This window comes from Rhinolophus sinicus, linkage group LG02, assembly GCF_036562045.2.
Source record: "Rhinolophus sinicus isolate RSC01 linkage group LG02, ASM3656204v1, whole genome shotgun sequence".
NCBI lineage: Eukaryota > Metazoa > Chordata > Mammalia > Chiroptera > Rhinolophidae > Rhinolophus > Rhinolophus sinicus.
In genome coordinates this window covers 718,467-739,753 of record NC_133752.1, presented here as the reverse complement: position 1 = coordinate 739,753, position 21,287 = coordinate 718,467, and the positions used below count along the sequence as shown (strand labels likewise).

The 21,287-nt window shown below is 58.5% G+C and overlaps 1 protein-coding gene across 9 annotated transcripts in view; it reads left to right on the top strand.

The window, feature by feature from the left end:
• FAM53A (family with sequence similarity 53 member A) overlaps nucleotides 1–20,896 on the top strand; it is a 37,409-nt gene extending 16,513 nt beyond the window's left edge. For 7 of the 9 annotated variants that reach the window (XM_074320139.1, XM_074320136.1, XM_074320130.1 and 4 more), the window contains 2 exons: nucleotides 679–1,346; nucleotides 7,909–8,744. In XM_074320139.1, the coding sequence (XP_074176240.1) occupies nucleotides 679–1,346; nucleotides 7,909–8,220 (980 nt within the window). In that variant the 3' untranslated portion in view covers nucleotides 8,221–8,744. Of the gene's footprint in view, nucleotides 1–678; nucleotides 1,347–7,908; nucleotides 8,745–19,117; nucleotides 19,368–19,872 lie in introns of those variants that run through there. The other 2 variants (XR_012492242.1, XM_074320159.1) reach the window with 2 other exon arrangements.
• Nucleotides 20,897–21,287: the final 391 nt, after the last annotated feature.

Genomic DNA, 21,287 nt, shown 5'->3' with positions numbered 1-21,287 from the left:
TCCAGTGCCCGGCTCATACCTGTGCCCTGTGGCCTGAATGGGAGCAGGTGGCGCAGCTGCCCCGAGTGGAAGTGAGCGTGAGTGTGAGAAGCTCCCTGGCACGTATCCCCCTGATAAGCCTTGGCTCAGTGTCAGCGGCCACAGTGCAATGTGCTAGTTGTGTGAGTTTTAGGTGGAACACACCTGAGCTGAGTCCTGTCCTCCCTCTGGCCACAGTGGCCGAGTGAGTGCCCAGTGGCCGTTGGTGGTAATCCGGGGTTAGGTGGCACTCCAGACCACTCTCGTGCAGGTTTGTAGCTGCTCTGATGACTAGAGGAAGTAGGCAGTGTGGCCCAGCACCTGACCCTGGTGCTGTGTCCTCACCTGGGCTTCGTCCTGCTGCGGGGGCCCGTCCTTGCTCAGAGCCCTGGGGCGTCTGGCAGGGCCAAGGGGTGCGGCCTGCTGCCCTCTGACATTGGAGAAGTGACAGTGGCTCCAGGGCTGACCCACCTAGGGAAGGCAGGTAGGGCTGGCATGGACCACGTCTGTGGCTCATGTTGCCGGGGTGGGGAGAGGAGGGTGCCACCTCCCGGTGTGCCTGTGAGGCCCACGGCTTTGTGTCAAGTGGCAGCATGGCCCCACCCTGTGGCTGGCAGGTGCATCCTGCTCACCTGTCTCTCCTCCTTCCTATTTCCTCAGAAGACAGGTGCCCTGGGAAGGTCGTAAGTGGAGGACGGCCCGTCGGAAGCCAGGCAGCCATGGGCCCCGCTTTCCCCTTCCTGTCAAGTCCCTGCGGGCCAAACATAGGCCTGGGAGCGGTCAGCGCCGTGGACCTCAGGGACAGCTTAGGGCAGCCCTTGGCGCCGCCCACCAAGCGACACTGCCGGTCTCTGTCGGAGCCGGATGAGCTGGCCCGCTGCTGGTCCCCATGGCGCCCTGGCGGCTCCAAGGTCTGGACTCTGGTCTCCAAGAGGCGATGCCACAGTGGCGGGAGTGCCAGCCTGCCAGGCACCACCGGGTCGCCGGGCAGAACCTTCCCTGTGGTTGGCCCCACTTTACCCCCAGCGCCCCGGCCGGCCTCGGCCAGTAGTGGCTTTGTGGATGGCAGCGGGGGCGGCTCGGGCCCTCCCTGGTGTCCCGTGGGGCCCTGGGTGCTGTCCTCGCGGCGCCGCCTGTCGCTGTCACAGGAGCGCCTTGCGGATGTGGGCACCCCGCCGTGCACGCCTGAGCCCGGCCGGCGGCTGGGCCTGCTCCGGAGCCGCTCACAGCCCTGCGTGCTCCTCGGGAAGAAGAGCCGGCTGAAGCGCCGGCGAGAGGAGGACGCCCGATGGCCGCGCCCGTCCTTGGACTTCCTGAAGATGACACGGGTGAGGCTTCCTCGTGACGCACCCCTCCGCATGGTGCTTCTGGGGAGAGGTGGGCCCACCCGGCTGTGGTGGCAGCATGTGCTGTTCTCCTGCGGGAGGTGATGGCCGCAGGGACGCACTGTGTCCTCGGGTCTGAGGCCAGAGTGTCCCCAGCAGCAGCGCCACCTGCCCACCCATCCCCTCAGCAGGGCCGGCCTGGGTGTCCCGTGCCTGCAGGCACAGGGCAGGGCGGGAGCCCGAACTGCTCTTTGGGGTGAGAGAGTGTGGGATGCGAGGTGGCGTCCCGGGCTGTCCCAGCCAAGCCTGCGCCACTCTGGCCCCCGGCTTCTCCTCGCGGTCCTCACCGCGTCCTCTGCCAACACCTCTCTGGGGAAAGGGTATGTTTTGAGTCTTGGGCTGTGGACCAGCTTGAAGACTGGGTTCTGGGGCCAGCACCGCCTGCCCCTGCCACCTGTCTTCTGCTCGAAGGCCCTTGTTCAAAGCAGAGTTAGAGCAAAGAAACAGACTGGAAACCTGGACCTCTGTTTCTGGAGGGTGACGTCACCTCACCGCAGGGCCATCAGAGGAGCTGGCATGGAGCCCAGGCGTGTGCAACGGTCCTATTCCCTTGGGACCTTCTATGGATGGGGCTGAGGAAGCAAGAATGGGACCTGCTGGTGTGACAAGGGAGAGGGCCGCCCACTGGGCCCGGCTGAGCTCCGCAGGCCACGTGGGCCATGTGCCTAGGGGCCCTCGCGGGAGAGCAGCTGCTCTACACCCTGGGCCTGGGGCTCCCTCGTCAGAACACAGACGGGACCCAGGTCCTTCGCACAGCCGTGTGGCCACTCTGGACGTCACTGTCTTTCCTGAATGCTGGCTTTTCTGAAATCTTCCCAGTAGGTGGGTCCCAAACCCAGACGTCCTGGCTGTGGAACCTGTGCAAAGGGACGCCCTGATCTTTTCTGGTGAACATGGGAACCACCTGCAGCATGGGAACGCTGTGGGGAGCTCCTGACATACACCCCGCCTCTGGTGCTTTGGCATCCGTGGGCCTGCGGGGTCGAGTGCTGTTGGGACAGGCGGGGCATCGCCCCAGGACTGCAGTGCCAGGCATCGCTGGGGGCATGTGCAGCCCGACCCCTCACAGACAGGCCTGACAAGGCACAGTAGTGTCAGGGCCAGCGTTGGGGCTCAACCTGGAGGCAGAGGGGCTCCTGGCAGCGCGTGAGGCGTGTGCCAGCCGAGGCATACTGATGAGCGGGCATGCTGGTGTGGGGGAGGGGTGTGTGTGTGTGTGTGTGTGTGTGTGTGTGTGTGTGTGTATGAGAGAGATCTCTGTACGGGTGTGTGTGTGTGTGTGTGAGAGATCCTTATACGGGGTGTGTGTGTATCTGCTGTGTGCGTGGATGGAGGTGTCAGGATCCTCGTCCATAGTGTCCCCTGTTGGTTCTTGTGTTCCCTGCCCTCCCCCGGGAAGCGCCCTCCCAGGGGTGGTGACGGTGCCTTGCCGGGTTCTAGGCCAAGGACTGCCTGTCACCTTTGACTTTGAGGGCCTCTGTCCAGAGAGGCCACGTTGAGGCCTGGGCCTTGGTTAGCTGGGTTGGGGAAGGGCAGACTTGAAGATTTTGGGGTCAAACTGGTCAGCCAGCAGGGATGGGAGGATGGAGCCCAGTAGGGCAGGACAGGCGCCTGCTGCCGCAGGGAAACAAGGCCTAGAGGTCAAAGTTGCCTGTCCTTTCTAAACGCTTTCCATCTGCTCCGGCACGTTCCTGTGGCTGCTCCCTGGGCTGTGTGGTGGCTGGGGCCTCAGGACGCAGCCATTGCCAGCGTCTGCGTGTGCACCCCAATGTCTCATCTCCCTCAGGGACACAGCACCCCTCTAGGAAGCGTGCTTGTCACGGGGAGGTGGCAGGTTCTGTCGGCATGCTTGTCACTAGAGACCCCATGTTCCTTTTCTGGAGAATGCTTCACTTTCATGTCACGCTTCTTAGAGTGACACTTGCAAAACATGCCGGAGGGACTTAAAAGAACAGGTTGTGACGGGGGCTGTGACAGTTCTGGGGCCTGGACTGGTGCTTGGTTGAGCCTGCGGCTTGGGGTGACCAGGGTTTCTTGCCGTATGTGCGAGGCTCAGCCGTGACCATGTGCTTCCTGCAGGGGTCTCAGCGGCCCTGCCGGTGCGCCCCGGGGTCAGGGAACCCCATCTGTGCCTCGACTTGAGTTGGGGGAGCGCAGAGTCTGAGGCTGAAGGCCTGGACACGGTGAGCTGGCCGGCCAAGCCTCTTGCCGGCTCCACCAGCCCCCTAGTCCCCGCTCCCAGGCCACCCTTCCCGGGCCGAAGGCCGGCTCTGGTCAGCAGGGAGTGGACACCACGCTGCCTCCCAAATCCTCCCCTGAGGAGGGGAATGTTTGCACAGGAAAACATTTAGGTTTTTCTATTTTGTCTGGCAATGCTGCTTCAAAATTGATGTTAAAATATTCTCACTGAAAATGTGCAAATCAGTCATGGTTCTGAGACTGTGGGAGCAGGTGCTGGTCTTTATAAAAGTGTCTGTTACTAGGGTTTTTAGAGGCCTTTACCACTTAGAGGAAACCTTCAGCTGCTTCCTGCGTGATTGGAAAGTCACCTGTGTGGAGACAGACACACCGCTCCCTGCTCAGGGGCCCAAGGATGGCGGTCTCAGAGCCTGACCATCCACTCCTGCATCGGCTGCCAGGCAGGAGGCACCGAGGCTGTGATAGCCCCTGAGCACTGTCCCACGCGCCCTGCTGACCCCGCAGCTTCCTGGAGTCGCTGTGTGTCCAGCACGGCCTGGCAGGGCCAGGGACCTGTGACACATTGGTCCACTGTGGATTTCCATTTGTCACATAAGCACATTCTTGGTTCTTGTCTTTATTTTGTCACACATAGTGCATTTGAGACGCTAGCAGGGGCGCAGGGCTGCAACCCTCTCTGAGGGAGGGTCCCAAATGACGACAATGGCACTGACTCGCCTCCCGGGGGTCACAGCAGGAACTGGGCCCTGACTCTCTGCATCTTGTCCCAAAGTCCTCGTGTATGTGGTTGAATGAGACAGTTGTGACGAGAAAGAGGGCATCAGCTGCCGAGACAGTCAGTAGGTCGGGGCGGTCACGGCCTTTACACGGCCACCGCGGGCGAGGCGCAAGCGAGTGGGTGCAGGGGGGACACGGCGCCCTGTTCGTCTGCTCCCACGCTCTGGGGCAGGCGGCCAGGGGTGGCCTCAGCGCCTGTCTCAGGCCTTGGTAACTGTGGGGGTGCACGAGGGTGGGAGGGAGCCCCACGGAGTTTTTCCTTCAGCCGGCAGTAGCTTCCCTGTCGGTGCTGACTGGGGTGTCCGAGGACAGTTACACAGGAAGTGGGCTCAACAGATTCCCGCTGACCCCTCTGGCCCATTGTGGTCGCTGGACTCGAGTGTCTATTGACGCGCAGCCTCGCCCTCCCTCGCCCAGGTCAGGCTTCGTGATGCTCCCGCACAGTTGCTGCCGGTTCACGTCATCCTCTGGGTGCAACGGTCTCAGGGCAGAAAAGCCTGTCCTGAGAGTTTGGGATCTGCAGTGGCCACTTCTTCCCGCTGGTTTATCGGCCTTCTTTCCAGGAGACATGGCCAGTGGGGTGCTGAGTGGCCAGTGGGGTGCTGAGAGGGTGTGGTGGCAGCTGGAACACTGTGGCCTGGGAGTGTGTGTGCACGCGCACGTGGGATACAGGGTACCCCTGGCTCCCCGCCACTATTGACATTTGGGGTGAGGAAGCCGGGCTTCACCGGGGTCCAGCGGGCGATGAGGTCCTCCATGGCCAGCAGCTCTGCTGCTCAGACCGGGGAGGGCCCAGGAGAGTGGTGGTGTACCTGCCTGCACATGCGTGTGCCTGGACACGCACGCATGCACCCTCACCTCTGGCCATCTCTGTGCCCACCTGCAGTGTGGACACTCCTGAGCCTGTCAGGCCTCCCTTTGTGCGGGTGGGGAAGGCACTCGGGTTTGTCCCATTGGCTGCATGGAGCTGCCTGTTGCCGGCGTGTGTCTGTATTTCCTCCCATAGCTGGAGCCTGTGGGATGAGTACACACGTGTGCTGGGTGGCAGGTGCTTGCAGGCAGTGGGAGGCCCCGCTTAGGGCTCCTGCTCAGTGCTGGCCTGGCAGGTGGCTGCTGACTGCGGGCAGATGGGCTCTGGCTGAGCTGGGACGTGGTGTGAGCCTGCCACACGGTCTCAGGGCACCCGTGGAGGCTGTACTTGTGCAGGAGAGCAGGCTGTGTGTGTCATGTGGGAGACGGCCAGCGCCACGGCCAGTGGCCAGCTGCAGGGGGCTCGCCAGTCCCTGGATGGTGTTGGAGGGGCTTCAGGGTGGCTCACAGGACAGCTTCGTTTTTCTCTCCGGACCTCCTGGCTTACACGCAGCCTGTCAGCGTGGCTACAGTGGTGGAGATGGTGAGCGGTCACCTGCCGGCTTCCCCGCAGGAGGCTGTCTTGCGCACAAGTTAAAAGATCCTTACAATTTAGAGCTCAAAGCCTTGACCTTCGAATTTAGAAAAATATTTTATGTTCGTCTGCTTATATGCAGGTCCCCATCAAACCAGAGATGGTGGCAGAAGCCAGGACCATGCGGTGACAAGGGTCGCCATGTCAGGTCGGGCTCCAGGCCACGTTGTCTGCCCCACTTTGTGAGGTGGGAGGTGGCAAGACTCCCCATCTGGGCTGAGCTGTGCGGGTGGGGGTGTGTGTGTGGACTGTTTCTATGGAGCGTGGTTGTGAGTCCTTCACAGGCGGCCTGAGCTGGGAGTTGGGAAGAGTGTGCCATTTTCACACGCAGGCCACACGGGTGATCCGTAGGTGACCTGTGCACAGAAGCCCTCCCACCCCTGTCAGGTCCCTGCTGTCAGTGACAGGGACACCTCAGGGGGAGGTTTAAGGAAAGGCCTGGAACACTGTCAGCTCGAGGGGCCCGCTGTGCGTGGGGTCGGCGCCAGCGCCCACGAGAGCACCGTGTGCCCTCTCCTCAAGCCGGCCTGTCAGATCTGCCTTGATTTGAATGAAGAAGGAGTTACCTCATGAACCCGTACTTTGTGACCAAAATGTGTGGCCAGTGGTATCTTTAAAGATTTGATTCTTTAGCATTTTGCTTCTCAGCACCTCGCTTGTTAGAGTAAAATAGCAAAACAACAAAAACACGGGCACTGCCGTCTGTCTTGGGGAGCCAAGGAGCTGCCTTAGAAACTGTGGTTCCCGAGGAGCTCCGTCTTCCTGGGGGACGTGTTTGTTGGCTGCAGCTTTCGGTGGGACTGTTTCCAGATGTTTTCAGAGAACCTTCTAGCCCCAGGGTGGGTTTTCTGATAGGAGGCATTTTGTGTGCTGGACGAGTTGTGGTTTGGGGGACTTTTGGGTGTGGAGTCGGTTAACTCATGTTCTAGTTCACGTGTTTCGGTGGCCAGTGTGCTGCTACCAAATTAAAGCCTGAGGCACTGGGATGGCTGGCGTCGTCACGTGCATTGTCACAGCCATGTCTGCAGGCTCCCTGTACAAGGCCCGAGCCACACAGTGACATGTCTGGGGGCAGCGTGGGTGTGGCTGGAACAGGAGTCCAGAGGTGACAGCTGGACGGGTGCAGCCAGTGGGAGGTTGCTCCAGCAGAGGTGCGGGCCCATGGGGACAGCATGAAGTCAGGACCAGGAGGCTGGGCCGGGATGAGGGTGGTGTCGCAGGGAATGGAGCCCTGGCTGTGCTGAGGGGGCTGCTGCTGTGTGCAGCCCAGAATAGGGCCGTGGTCGAGGGGCTAGAGGTGAGGAGACCAGGAGGCCAGGCACACCCTGCTGGGGTCAGCAACCCCAAAGGTAGGTTGGGGTGGTCTGCTGGCTCTCAGTCCCCGTGGGACAGCCTGGGAGAGGTGCCACCAAGAGATGGGGTTCTGACTGCCGCTGCTCTGGTCTGGGGATGCAATCGTCTGGAGGAGCAGGGCTGGAGCTGAGCTTGGGGAGCCCCCATCTTTAACCAGTCCAGTGGGGAGGCTGTCCTGAGCACAGGCGATACATGGTGTGTGCCGAGGCCGTGGAGGGGAGGCCCCATGGGGAGTGTGTCTCAGGTATTTTAAGATGACAAAGACTTAAGCACGTTCATATTTGAAGGAAGAGAACCATTGGGAGAGGAGGGCTGAGGAGAGAGAAAGGTGGGAAGCTGGGTGCGATGGGGCCCCCACCCACGGACACGGGGGAGGGGCTAGGGTATGGGGACTCACCTGGCGGGAGCCATCGTTGGACCTGGGACTTCCCCGGCCAGGCCTTTCCCAAGTGTGGACACAGCTCCACACTGCAGTCTCCAGGTGTCTGCTGTTTCAGGGCTCGGGCAACATGACCTTGACATTGGTCTGAGGGGGCGGGGACATGGGTCTCCCCCCGAAACCCAACAGGCAGTGCCGAGGCTGTTTGTGGACACGCAGGGCTCTGAGACGATGGCCCCGAGGGGAGGCACAAAGATGCTTTATGTGACTTGGGGACCCCTGTCGGGGTCAGTGGGATTCCCCTCCCATAAACCCTCCTGGAATGCTTTAAGTCTGTATGTTTTCTGTTGCAGACGTTAAAAAATTCAAAAAGCCTTTGCTCCCTTGATTATGAAGACGATGAGGATGACACCGGAGTGAAGACATCCGTGTCCTCCCCACGTGACCCCCGCGGCCGCACGGGCCTCCTCATCCCTGGCTCCAGCCCCCTGAGCGCGCGCCCCGGCGCCCGTCCTGCCAGTCCTAGCTCGTGGGCTTCTCGGGAGCCTGCGGCCAGCGAGGGCGGGAGCGGCGGGGACCCCAGTGACTGGGACAGCGCTGGGGAGGAGACCACCTTCCCTCTGGACCACGGCGAGCTGGACCTGGAGCAGATCGAGAGCAACTGACCCGCTGGGCAGGGGGCGTCCCGGGCAGAGGCCGTGGCTGCCCGTGTGTCCTCAGGGCACAGACGGAAGCCAGGTGACGTGCTATTTTAAACATTAGCTGTGATTTTGGTTCAATCTTTCCTAAAGAAGTCTTTTGCATTTTGATGGCTTTTACAGTTCTGGGGAAAGCGTCTCTATTTTGAAATCCATTTTCAGAAGAGCATTTGTTAGCTGGGAGTCTGCGTCCAGACCCCAGTGCAGGTTGGTCTCTGTAAACACCTGCTGTGAAGGGCGCTGTGCGTCGTTTAGCTTCTCGGAACGAGACCTTGGGCACTGGTGGTCCGGGCCCTCTGCGCCCCCTGTCATCGCGTGTGCTGAACTGCCAGCCTGCCGTCCCGTTCTCCCGCCTCCTGTTTGGAGCAGGGCTGAGCTGCGGGGGCTGCCGGCCGCAGTCGGTGCTCTCTGTCCCTGAGGGCGCAGGGCCATGAGGACAGCAGTCCTGGAAGCACCTGGTCTGTGGCTTCAATAAAGGCCTTAGCTCTGCACGTGTGACTTCTGCTTGTTGGTTTTCCTTTCGAGGTGCTCTCGGGCCGCGGGGGACGGGAGCTAGGCCTGCCGTCTGGGTGCAGCACCGAGGGTGGGCTCACCTGTGTTTTATTCCTAATTTGGTAAAATCACAGGAATTTGTACTACAGACGTTGACCTAGGAACTTTGGGTAAGAGGAAGGAGTTTGATAGCAAATGAAAACACTCATGATCTTTGGAGAAATTGTCTTGGTTTTTTTCCCTGACAAAATTAGCGCAAATCACTGTCATAACTATGGAAGCCACCTTCTTAAGTGGTTTGAACTGTGGCTCAAAGGTGGGAAGTGCCGGTTTTCCAGAGCAGCCTTTCTGAGGCCGAGCCCCTCCCTCCGTCAGGCCCGCCCTGTGCGCGCTGCCCGGTGGCCGGTGGCCACAGCCCCGTCTGGACCTTTACTTGTAGATCGGAGTGGCCATAATGGTTTCTTTTCTGATTAACGTCAAAGAATCTTTTCCCTCTTAAAACCTAGGCTGTCGTCTCGGACCCTGGTATTTCTGGAGGTGGGCAGTTCAGAGCCTTGCTCCGGGAAGCCGGCGGTCAGTGACATGCCACTGCTGTCGCCTGGACAGCAGGGTTCCATGTGAAGAGGAAAGAAGAAAAACAAGGTGCCTAGGGAACCAGGCCCAGTGCAGCCATCATTGTCCTCAGCAGCCCCTGAGGACTGCTGAGTGGCCCATCACGGGTCTCGAGTGGGACAGGAGCCATCGAGGCACCTGAAATGCAGAGGAGCCTATGGCCTTGGGGACATGCTGGCCCCTGGAAGTGTCACCTGCCCCCCACAGCCACACCTGGCCACACGTGAGGTCTAGGGGCCTGAAAGGCTCAGGACCCCGCAGGCAGGTCCTTGGGGGTGGCAGAGGGACTGCTTCCTGGGACCCTGCCCGGGACTTCCTGCACAACCGCCAGAGTGAACATTGGGAGGTGGTGCTTTGAGTTCATTTTGGAGGCAGGTGCCATACAGGTACCTGTATCGTCTGAGGTAACCACCCAGCGGTTCACTTGAATTGACCCAAGAAGCCAGTGCTCTGGGCTGTGGAGTGGGCGTGGGTGGTGCCCGAGACGACAGGCTGTGAGGCTGTGGGGCTGTGGGGCTGCAGTCACCGCCCGCGATGGCTGCTGGGATGGCGTGGCCTGGACAACAGCAGTGGGGACACAGGATGGGGCCTCGAGGACATGGTGTCAGTGTCAGGCCTGCCACAGAGCCTTCTGGGATGGGGTCACTGGGGTCGCGGCCCGGCCAAGGCGGTGGGGATGAGCGCAGACACCCGTGAGCGAGTCAGTGAAAGGGCACCGACAAACGTAACTGACTCCAAAAGGTAGACGCTGCAGCAAGGACGGACAACATTACCGCCAGAAATTCACAAAGCTGCCGTCTAGTGCGAGACTTTTGGCTAATCCTCTTAGTAGTCAGCTGGTCAGGTGGCCCCGGCAGGAAGCGATGCAGGACAGAAGGTTCAGTTGCCCTGTTCACGCCTCAGCCGCCGGCCTTCTGCACGCAGCGCCTCACGGGAAGTGGCGTTCTTTCCTTCCAGGCGTCAGAAACCCACCACCAACTGCCAGAACGGAAACATCAGTAAGTGCCAACAAATTGGTACAACATAGATTGTAGTTCAGCAGCACAACTCGGTAATAAAAGGAGCAAACAAAATCTCCCATATTTAGAAAATTTAAAAATGCCCTTTGTGTAACTCACGGATCAAAGAAGATAAATCATCATCCACGTCAGAACATACTTAGAGCTGGATGATGGTGAACATGGTGGGTATTGAAAGTTGTCAAATGTATCTGAAGTTGTCAGCAGAAAGGAATTTGTAACCTGAAATGACTAGTAGGAAAGAAAAAATTGAAAAAATTAATGTGCTAAGCACCCAATTTGAGAAATTAGGCCGAGGTCAGCAAACTTTTCCAGGAAAGGGCTGGGTAGTAAAGATTTTGGATTTTGAGGGCCACGGGGTGGCCTCTGTCAGATATTCTCCTTTTCCCGCGTCCGCCTTGTTTCAGCGTGAACACTGCTCTGATCTCTCTCTCCTCTCTCTCGCCTGTGCACAGACAGGCTGCCTTTTGCTGAGTCCTGAGTATGAGGCATAAAAGAACAAAACCAAAGAAAGAAGATGGGAAGAGATAAGAAATGACGGAGCAGACAACAGAACCAGAGCGAGAAGACCCAGTCTTGTTCTCTGCAGACTGGACGGCTGACAGGAAGAGAGACAGCAGTAGGTGCTCGAATGAAGAGGGACAGAACCTGGGCCGCAGCAGAGGTCATAAAGGTCAGGGGACAGTATAGGAGCAACTTAAGGAAATGGACACGTTCCTGGAAGAAGAGTGCCACAAACTGACTGGAAGGAAGAACCCAGGGGCCATCCCAGAACCACTAAATAAAATGAAACAGTTTAATGTCTTCCTGCAGAGGAAACACCAACCCCAGATGACGTTATAGGCAAGTTCCATAAAATGTAAACCAGATAGGGACGGACAGGGAGGCTGCAGTGGCCACCCACTGACCACTGTGGCCGAGGTGGTGGAGAAGCCCCTTGGGGCTGGCCTCTGCCCTCCTTTCCCTGTCCCCATGTCCCTCTGCATGGCGTGGAGGGGACTGGGGGTCCAGGACTGAGCTCAGCTGTGCCCTCGTCACCTTTCCATCTGACCCCCACACAAGGGGGTCCTGTTTGCACCAAGAAGGGTCATAGGCAAGCAGGGTCCAGCTCCCCAGCCCTCCAGATAGCCAGGGAAAAGGCCCCGGTCCCCTCACGGCCACCAGCCATAGGCCCTGAGCCCCCCCTCCCTCTCCCTGGCCCTGACCTCGGCCCCCTTGCTGAGCTGGGCCGGCCCTCCCAATGGTGTATAGGATGGAAGCAAGTCCCCAACCCAACCCCAGTCACCCACCTTTTTCTGTTTTTCTGCAGTTATGGATATAGCTTTTTAAACCTCCTTAGTTTCGGTAATTTATATTGTCTTGGGAAATTGTCAGTTTCATCAGGAGTATCCAGCGTGTGGTCACTTCCCGTCTTTGTGTCTCTGATGCCCCAGCTTCGGCTCTCACCGGTGCCTGTTCTCGCTCCGTTGTCAGGCTGGGCAGAGGTTGCCTTATTTTATTTACTTATTTTGAGGAACCAGCTCTTAGATTTACTGATGGGTGCTCCCATTTTTCTTGTTTCCAATTCATTAATTCGCCGTTATCTTCATTCCCCTCCTGCCTCCCATGGATTTACTTTATTGTTCTATTTTCCCTCCTTGTATCGAATGTTTAGTTCATTTATTTTCAGTCTCTCTTGCTCAGTAATAAAAACATTTAAGGCTGTGAATTCTCCGCCAACTCCTGACACGGGCTCTATGGACGTGCAGCCTCTCCATCTGTGTGGCTGTAAAACCGCCTGTCACGGCACTTGTTTACTCTGCGACCACGGAGTTACTTAGGAGGGGATCTCTGCGTCCCCACACCGGCTCGCGTCTCTTGTAGACCCTTCTGTTAATTTTTAGGTTCATTGCATTGCTTTCGATGATGAGGCCTGTGGATGTTTTACCATTTGGAACGCAGTGAGGTGCGTGCGTGCATGTGTGCTGACATGCACAGCCACACGAGCATGTGTGTGTAATGCACGCCCATACGTGGCCCACGTGGCCATGTGCACATGTGCACACATGTACACGCCTGCTGTGCCCTCGTGTGCATGCACACACGTGTGGAATAGTCTGGCCAGTGAGCACATCCGTGAGAGGCTACACGCCCTCATCCTCATCCCAGCTCTGTTGGCCGAGCCTGGGTCTCCGGGCGAGGTCTGGGCCTGTGCGTCCAGGGTGGCCTGACAGGCCCGACTCCTTGATGTGGGGAAGGGTCACGGCAGATGTCCCTGAGCTCACAGCCCTTGTGTAGGTCTCGGTGGCCAGGCCTGCTTGTTAGCAGGGCTCAAAGACGTCTTGGAGCCCACAGGGCGGCCGGTAGGGGCTACGTGGAGACTCGGGGGTTGGGCGAAGCATGTGTGTCCTGTGCAGCTGCCAGGTCCTCTCCAGCCTCGGAGATGAGGAGCTGAGCTGGGTGGACCTGGGACATGTTGAAACACAGAAAATTCAGTTCTTTTCATAGTTTGCTGTGAAAAATCATGAATGGTTTTGAATTTTATTATACTTACTCATCTATTGAGATGATCATATATTTCTCCTTTAATCTGTATACTCATTTTCTAAAGCTGCTGTCACAAGCACCACAGGCAGCGGCTTACACAGCTGACATTTCTCTCTCCCAGTCCTGGAGGCTGGGGTCCGAGACGCAGGTGTGGGCAGGCTGGTCCCCCCCGAGGCCTCTCTCCTGGGCATGTGGACGCCGTCTCCTCCCTGTGTCCTCACGTGGTCGTCACTCCGTGTGTCTCTGTCCTCATTTCTTCCTCGTACAAGGACACCAGCCAGACGGGATGAGGGCCCACCCTGCTGACCTCGTTTCACCTTAATCACCTCTTTAAAGACCCATCTTCATTGTTTTTATTGGAAAACACATATAGCATAAAACTTATCGTCATAACCCTTCTTAAGTGTACAGTTCAGTGGTATTAAATGCCACCCCCACCGTCCTCCCAGGACTCTCCGTCCCCCAAACTGCACTCGGTCCCCTCTCCTCCATCCCCTAGCCCCTGGCAGTCACCATTCTCCTTTTTGTCTCTGAATCTGACCATGTTAGGGTATAAGTGGGGTCACACAGTGTGTGTCCTTTGGTGACTGGCTTCTCACTCAGCACAGTGTCCCCAAGGCCCATCCATGGTGGAGAGGTGTCAGGGTTTCCCTCCTTTTTAAGTCCAACAGTGTCCCACTGCGTGCATGGACCCCCTTTGCTTCCCACCATCCGCTCGCGGACACTCGGGCGGCTCCCACGTTTTCGCTGTAGTGAGCAGGGCAGCTGTGAACACGGGTGTGCAAATCTCTCTTCGAGACCTTCTTGCACTCTCAGGTGTATGCCCAGAAGTGGGTTGCTGGGTCACAGGGAAGGTCTGTGTTTAGCTTCTGAGGACCCCACACTGTCCCCCAGCGTCCAGTGCTTTGCGTTGCCGCCGACAGCACAGGGCTCCCTGTCCCGCGTCCCGCCTGCACGTGTGTTGTTTTTTCCCCCAAAGATTTTATTGGGGAAGGGGAACGACATTACTGGGGAACAGTGTGTACTTCCAGGACTTTTTTCCAAGTCAAATTGTTGTCCTTTCAATCTTAGTTGTGGAGGGTGCCGTTCAGCTTCAAGTTGTTGTCCTTTCAGTCTTAGTTGTGGAGGGCGCAGCTCAGCTCCAGGTCCAGTGGCCGTTGCTAGTTGCAGGGGGCACAGCCCACCATCCCTTGCGGGAGTCGAACCAGCAACCTTGTGGTTGAGAGGACACGCTCCAACCAACTGAGCCATCTGGGAGCTCAGTGGCAGCTCAGCTCAAGGTGCCGTGTTCAATCTTAGTTGCAGGGGGCGCTGCCCACCATCCCTTGCGAGACTCAAGAAGTTGAACCAGCAACCTTGTGGTTGAGAGCCCACTGGCCCATGTGGGAATCGAACCGGCAGCCTTCGGAGTCAGGAGCATGGAGCTCTAACTGTCTGAGCCACCGGGCCGGCCCCATGTGGCCAGTTTTCATAGACACTCCACCTATGCCAGAAAAGAATATACGTTCTCAGGACGTTTGCAGCTTTGTACATATGTCTGCAAGGTCCACTCAGCATCAGTCTTCTGGATCCTCACTGAGTTCTCTGTTGTCTGACGGACCAGGTACTGAGCGCTGTGTTACGTTCCGTGGTGGCTGGTGACTCCAGTTCTTGTTGCTTTGTGGGTGTATTTCTATTGAGTTGAAACTTTTATAATTACAAATCGACACTCTTTGTCTCTAGTGATAACTTTTGCTTAAATGCTGTTTTGTCCAAAGTGAGTATCAATACAGTATTTTTCTTTTGGTTCCGACCTTACGAGTGTTGATGCGCTTTCTTCCTTTCAGTAGATCCAAGGTCCCATCAGGTATCATTTGTCTTCAGCCTGAAAAACTTCTTTGTCATTTCTGTAATTAGGTGGAAAGGCTCAGCTTTCGTTTATCTAAAAAGACCTTCCTTTTGCCTTAATTTTTGAAGGATAGTTTTGCCAGATACAGAATCCTAAGTTTGTCTTTAAAGAGACAACTCCGCTATCGTCTGGCTTGCATAGTTCTTGATGAGAAGTCACAGTGGCGTTAGAGCCTTTTTTTTTTTTGTCCTGGAAGCCTTGAAGTTTTTCTCTTTCAGTTTTTGGCAAGTTGGCGGTGACATATCTAGGAGTATTTTTTCTTTGTATTTATCTTGCAGAGTAGTGGTTGTTCCGGTAGCTTTTGCAGTCAGTGTTCTGTTAGGTGTTTTTCAGGTGTTTCTCGGCAGCCCCTCTCTTCTCTGGCTCACACCTCTTAGGCCACCTGCTAGATCACGCTGTTCACCAAGCCTGGCTGCTCCCCCAACTTCAGTCTGTTTTCCGTGTGGCCCTGGGGGCACCAGGCGCCCACCTGCTGTGGAACCTGCTCCTGAGCTCCGCCAGCTGGGAAACCTCATCTTGCTCCAGAACTCAGTTCCCTGAGGAGCCCCTGCATGCTCTGTCTTCCCGGCTCCGTAGCAGAGCAGGGCTTTGCCTAGGGCGACCGAGCAGAAGCTTCCATGTCCTCTGCGCGCTTAGCAGAAGTGCACGTCACCAGGCATGTCGTTTATGTTCTTTGATGTGAAATCTCTCTGTAGCCTTATGTGTTTGGTGAACAGACTGGGGCAGTTTTCTGAATCCCACCTCCATTTTGCACCTGGAGCATTTACTGTGTTTTCAGGCATTGTAACTATTTCTGTCACGTGGTGCTGTCCCTTTGGTCTCCTCCTGTTTGTGAGGCTGTATGTTCTGTTTCTGTTCCGCATGTGGCACCCTGGAAATTTTAATGAGCACCTTTCTTTGCCTTACAAAGTCTAAAGCTTATCCAGGTCTCTACCCCCCCCGGACAGACCAGGGGGAGGGAGGGGCAGACCTGGGGTCACTTTAATTCCGGCCACTCCCCTCTTGGTTTTACTGTCCTGTTATGTACCGGGCAGGTTTGTTTCCTCAACCCCACAGGACATTACTCTTGTCGTGTGCTGTCACTGGCCATTTGGTGTCCCCACGTGTTTTGCACTTGGACGGCCTTCCCCGCGCTCTGCGTCACACGTTTCCTCTGGGATCACCCTCGGCTCTTTGCCACACGGCTTCTCCACCAGAGCTCACACATGGCAGCAGCTCTCTCGAGGGGCCAGCTAGTATGCGAGGTGCACCCACGACCAAAGCCACTTCTGTGGAGCTCCATCTTGGAAGTGACACCTGTCCCCTCTGCCACTTTCTGTTCACTGGAAGCGAGCCACCAGGTGCAGCCCACACTCGGCGCCAGCGCCAGCACCAGGAAGTGGGGTCACGGGCGTCTCAGGCCGCCTGCACCGCCCTGGACACAGAGCCTTCCTCTGCGGGTGATGCCCCTTCAGTTGAGGTGCCATGTGCTGCGGCCCCTCCCTGATGAGCTCCCCATGATGCCACATGGTGAGACCCCATGGCACTGTCCCCGGACCTGCAGAGGCTGACAGCGTGTCTTAGGTGCCTGTAGGAACGTTGGCCCTGCCACTCCCAGCACGCGACCCTGGGGACTGGCTGTGCGCTGCAGGGCCTGGGGCACAGCCAGCAGGGGGCGCAGAGAGCGAGTGGAGGGGGCGGGGCCCCGCGACCCGGCAGCCACGGGCCGGGCTGAGGCTGTGCTCTCTCCGTTATTCCTATTTTTGAAGTGTTTTAATTTATTGGAAGCATGTTTTCTGTTGTTAGAGTAAAAGACGTTTACTGTTTGGGTGTTACTGCTGCATATCACTACACATCCAAACTACCTGTCTTTTTAAAACTGTTTCAAGGTGATATTTACGTAACCTACATGTCACCACTTAAAGGGTCATTTGGTACATTGACAGGGTTATGTAACCACCACCTCAATCTGGTTCCGAGACATTTCGCTTCATTGCCCCAAAAAGCCCCCACCCTTGTCCATCATCCCATCTGAGCCCCACAGCCACCAGTCGGCTCTGCTCCTATGGATGTGCCTCGTTTGGACATTTCGTAGAAGCGGCCTGTAGTGGGGACAGCTCCACCCGCGCTGCCCCTGGAGGCCGCTGGGTGGCAGCAAAGATCGCCTCTGGGGTGGCTGCCCGTAGGTCTGCTGGGGGCCTGAGCTGCAGTGGTGATGGGGTCCACCCCTCAGGCCCACCCACCCCAGTGCCCTCTGGTGTCTCTTTCCACTTCCCAGCCAGGGCTGGGTCTGGGGAGGGATCCAGGTACTGTCCCCAGAACAGTGCTGGGCATCCTGGGGGGACAAGATCAGGGAACAGAAGTCCCCACCCAGAGGCCCGGGTGTCTAGGGGCTTGTCCTGAGCCTGGGGTTCGGGGAGCAGGGTGGGGCCAGCACAGCTGCATCTGGGGGGCCAGGGGCGGACGCTCAAGGTTGGTTGCTCCAGGACCAAGCCCTTCCCTCAGGCTGGTGGGCGTGGGGCCTGATTCCCCACCCTGCAGTGGGGCTGCCCGGTGGCCCCTGGGCCGAGTGGCTGTGTTGGTGGGTCTGTGCAGGTGTGGAGCTCTTGACCCATGCCACCTCTCCCCCTGCCCAGCTGGCTGTGTGTGGCCCCAGCTGGTGGTGGCATTCTCCACCCCTCGTCACTGGACGCTGTCAGTTACACATGGGACTCCAGAGCCTGAGGGCTGAGGGTCCCATTCATGTAGGTGCCGGTTCCCATTAGTCTGATGAACAACGAAGGTTTGGGACTCGGTCCCAAGCTGGGGCTGCGCACATCCCGATTAGGCTGCAGGATTTGGGGATGGGGTGGGGGACGGGGAGCCGCCCCTGGGCCTGTTACCTGCCATCTCGTTCACCCCTATAGCCCCAGCCCTGGGCCTCCGTGGGGTGCACATGAATTGATGGGTGAGCCTGTGCTCAGCTCAGCCAGGCCAGGCCGTCCTGTGTGGGTTTTGGAGGCCGAGATAGGCCCTGCCCTGCCCTGGACTCCGGGCGGGATTTCCGTTTGGGCCTTTGAGCCCAGGCAGTCTCCCCTGGCACATGCCTAGGGAACCTGTGTTGTGTCAGCTAGGTTCTGTGGGGAGGCTGCCGTGTGACCTCAGCGCTGGTGACAGCTCGTGAGGTCAGGGTGTGGCCAGCCCGGGGCCAGCAGGCTCCCTGCGTGTGCAGACAGCGCAAGAAGCAAGGCCACCCTCACGGCCAAGCCCAGGGTCAGTGGGCGGGGACACACTGCAGGGCATCTGCCAGGGCTATGGCTGGAGGGGTCCTGTCTTGGGGGTGGGGGCAGGGGTGGGAGGGGGCAAAGTCAACCTCCGCGCTGCCTGGACACGAGGCTCCAGCGGCCCCACCGGCACTGACCGCACTGGCTGGACACTGGGCGTTCGGTGCCTCTTCGGGCCATGGGCGATGTCTCTGAGTGGTTCCATCCAGAGGGACACTGGGTGAGGCCCAGGGAGGAGTTTCCACGTCATATGACATGAATGGTGGTGTAGCTGGACAGAAGGGGCCTTCCTCGAGGTTTGCCGGGAATCCTGCTTCCACCTGACCCCTCTCTGGCAGCTGGTGGCTTGCCAGCCATTCCTAGGTTGTCACATCTGCGGCCTCAGAGGGGCTGTGTCACTGCCTCTCGAGCTCGTGTCCTCGTCTCGCTTGAGCCTGCTGTCCTGTCACCTGGGGCCTGTGGGAGCTTTTCCCCCAACCACATGGCTCAGAGGGGCACTGGACACCCTCGGGCTCCAGCATTCTGGGGATCCACCCCTGGTCCCCAGGGACCTTGGGCGCCTGACCTTGGCGTCACTGCATGGGCCCTGCTGTGTCCTGGGTGTTGGACGCTACCCTCCCCTTTCACGGATGAGGAAGTGGCCCGGCGGGTGGGAGGCATCCCGGAGGAGACCTGAGCTGAGGGCCGCCCACCCGACCTCAGCCTGCCAGCCCTTACCCAGCCCTGTCTCAGCGCTGGGAGGGGGCCCTCGCAGGAGGTGACCAGCTGTCCCTGCGGACGGCAAAGCCACACACTCAGGCCTCCCCCAGCTGGCAGGGACCTGCCGAGACCGGGAGGCCGCGTGTCCCACCGCTTCCCAGGTGGGTGCTGGCCTGGGCCCTCGGGCGTCCTGGGGGTCCCTGAGGAGGGGATGCCATATCTCCAGGGTGGGGGCTTTGCCGAGCGGGACACGGAGCTCCTCACCGCCCGCCAGAGACGGAGCCCGTCAACGCTGCCCCCCCCTCGACTTTTTTCTCTTCCCCAATTAATTAATTTCAATTGACCATTAAGTCAGCGGAGTTTTTGATTGATATTTTCATTAGCAGCCCTGTCCGACGCCCAGGAATGTATGGTGATGTCCAATCTGCAGGCGGACCGTGCTCCTCCTCACCGCGCTGAGTTATGGCTGGCACCGCCGTGCGTCTCTCGGGGTAATTTGAATTCAGATGAGCTGCCGCAGTGTTCCGGAGCCTGGCGGCCGGCCGCTGACGGATGGCACTCGGGTTATCACAAGGTCACCGGTGCAGCCGCCACCTGCCTCGGGAGGGGCCGGCCAGGCCTCTGGCGCTAGGGAAGGTGGGTGACCCTGTGGACTCCCCAAATCAGCCTGCTGGTGGCCGTCGGGACAGAGCCACCACCAGCAAAGCAAGAGTGAGCCCGGGCCTGTGACTCCCGAGGCCGTGGCCCAACCTCATGGCCACTGTCCCTGGAGGGGAATTAGCCCCTCCAGTGAAGGGGCGGGTGGGGGCCTTGTCGCTGGGAGACGGCTGACCAGCATGGAGCAGCTGCCTCACTTCCAGCAGAGCTACGGCCGGTCCCGGGAGCCGTGGTGGTAGAGTCAGGGGCCTGCCTGCAGCTGTGTGTCCCCATCCTCGGGAGGGGGCGTCTGGGGCCTGGTCATGGCCAGCTCCGAGGGTGGGACTTGTCTTGCCCCATGAACTCGGTGTGGGGACAGGATGTCAGGCTGGTGACCAGCGTGGGAGCCTGTGCAGCTGTGTGGCCATGAAGGGTTACTTTAGTGTCCATGCCTCGGTTTCCCCACGGGTGCCAGGGGATAACATGGTATCCTTCTTTTGTTTAGGGTGAGCAGCAGATCATGAAGTCCTGTCTGGGCCCCCACGTGGCCTCTGCTTCCGGCTGGTGCTGATCTGCCTGCCCTCCCTGCCTGCTGACCTCAGACCTGATTGGGGGTGCTGGGGACCCCCAAGGTGCTTGGAAATGCAGTGCCCACCAGTGGAGACCCAGCGGGCTGGCAGCTGGGCCAGGCCGGAGTGAGCAGAGGGCGCCCCGTGGACTTGGTGGGGCAGGGGGAGGCTCGGCAGAAGGAGTGGTGGGGTACCACCCCTTGGAGGGCCCAGCTGGGAGCCCGAGGGCCAAGAAGGAGCCCTCCCGCTGAAGGGGCCACTCGAGCCTGGTCCATCTGCAGCCCAAGTCTGAGCTCCGACCATCACACGGGCTGGACAGTGCAACCTGAGGCTGGGCTTGTGTCCTGAGCTCACGGCCAGGGCACCAAGCCACAGGGTGGGACGGACATCGCTCCTGGACACGGTGACAGGGATGGTGCAAGGCCAGGAGCTTGCCTCAGTCTGTGCCCTGCTGGTCCCTGCAGACCTGCGCTGGCATCTTCAAGCTGGACAGGGCAGGGCCTTGGGAACACCAGGGAGCGAGGGCGCGGGCGTCTGCCCGGTGGCAGGGAGGGGCTGGCTCTGTGTCGTGGGCAGGGCCCCTGTCCTCACTCTGTTGTGTGGGGCAGACCTGCCCCACAGAGCCCCCCACGCCAAGCTGCTGGGCCCCTTGCTTATCTGGGCCCAGCCAGATGTCCTCCCTTTCCCAATCTTCCTGCAGCCGGCATGGCCATCTGACTAAGTTCTGGCCGATGAGATGAGAGTAAAAGTTTTGAGCAGAACTTTCGGGAATGCTCCTTAAAGTAGCTAACTCGCAAAGTACAGCATGGAATGCAGTCAGTAATATTGTGGTGGTAACTGTGTTACCACACAGTGGTGTCAGGTGGGGACTAGACTTATCATGGCTAACTACGCTGTACACCTGAAGCTAATATAATATTGAATGTCAACTGTAATTGAAAATAAAATTATAAATGGAAAACAATTGCTGACTCACCTGGGAAAAGCCCCGCTTGTCCTTTGCATTTCTTCTTTCCTGCTTCCCGAACAGATGTGTGATGGCTGGGGCTCTGGCAGCCATTTGAATCATGAGGCGACCTTGGGGCAGGAAGCTGTGTGCACAGAGATGGAGCAGACAGACAGGCACCTGGGTCCCTGATGATGGTGGGTGCTCAGGCCAGCCCTCGTCTGGCTGTGGGAGAGAGAAATGAACCTCTGACTTGCTGAAGTCACCTGCTGTCAGTGGTGTTTGGGCATTGGTGTACGAGGTCTGACAATTAAGTTTGAGAACTCATTGCAACAATGTTGCTCACCTTTTTTGATATCAGAGGGATTATTCATTATGAATTTGTACCAAATGGACAAACAGTAA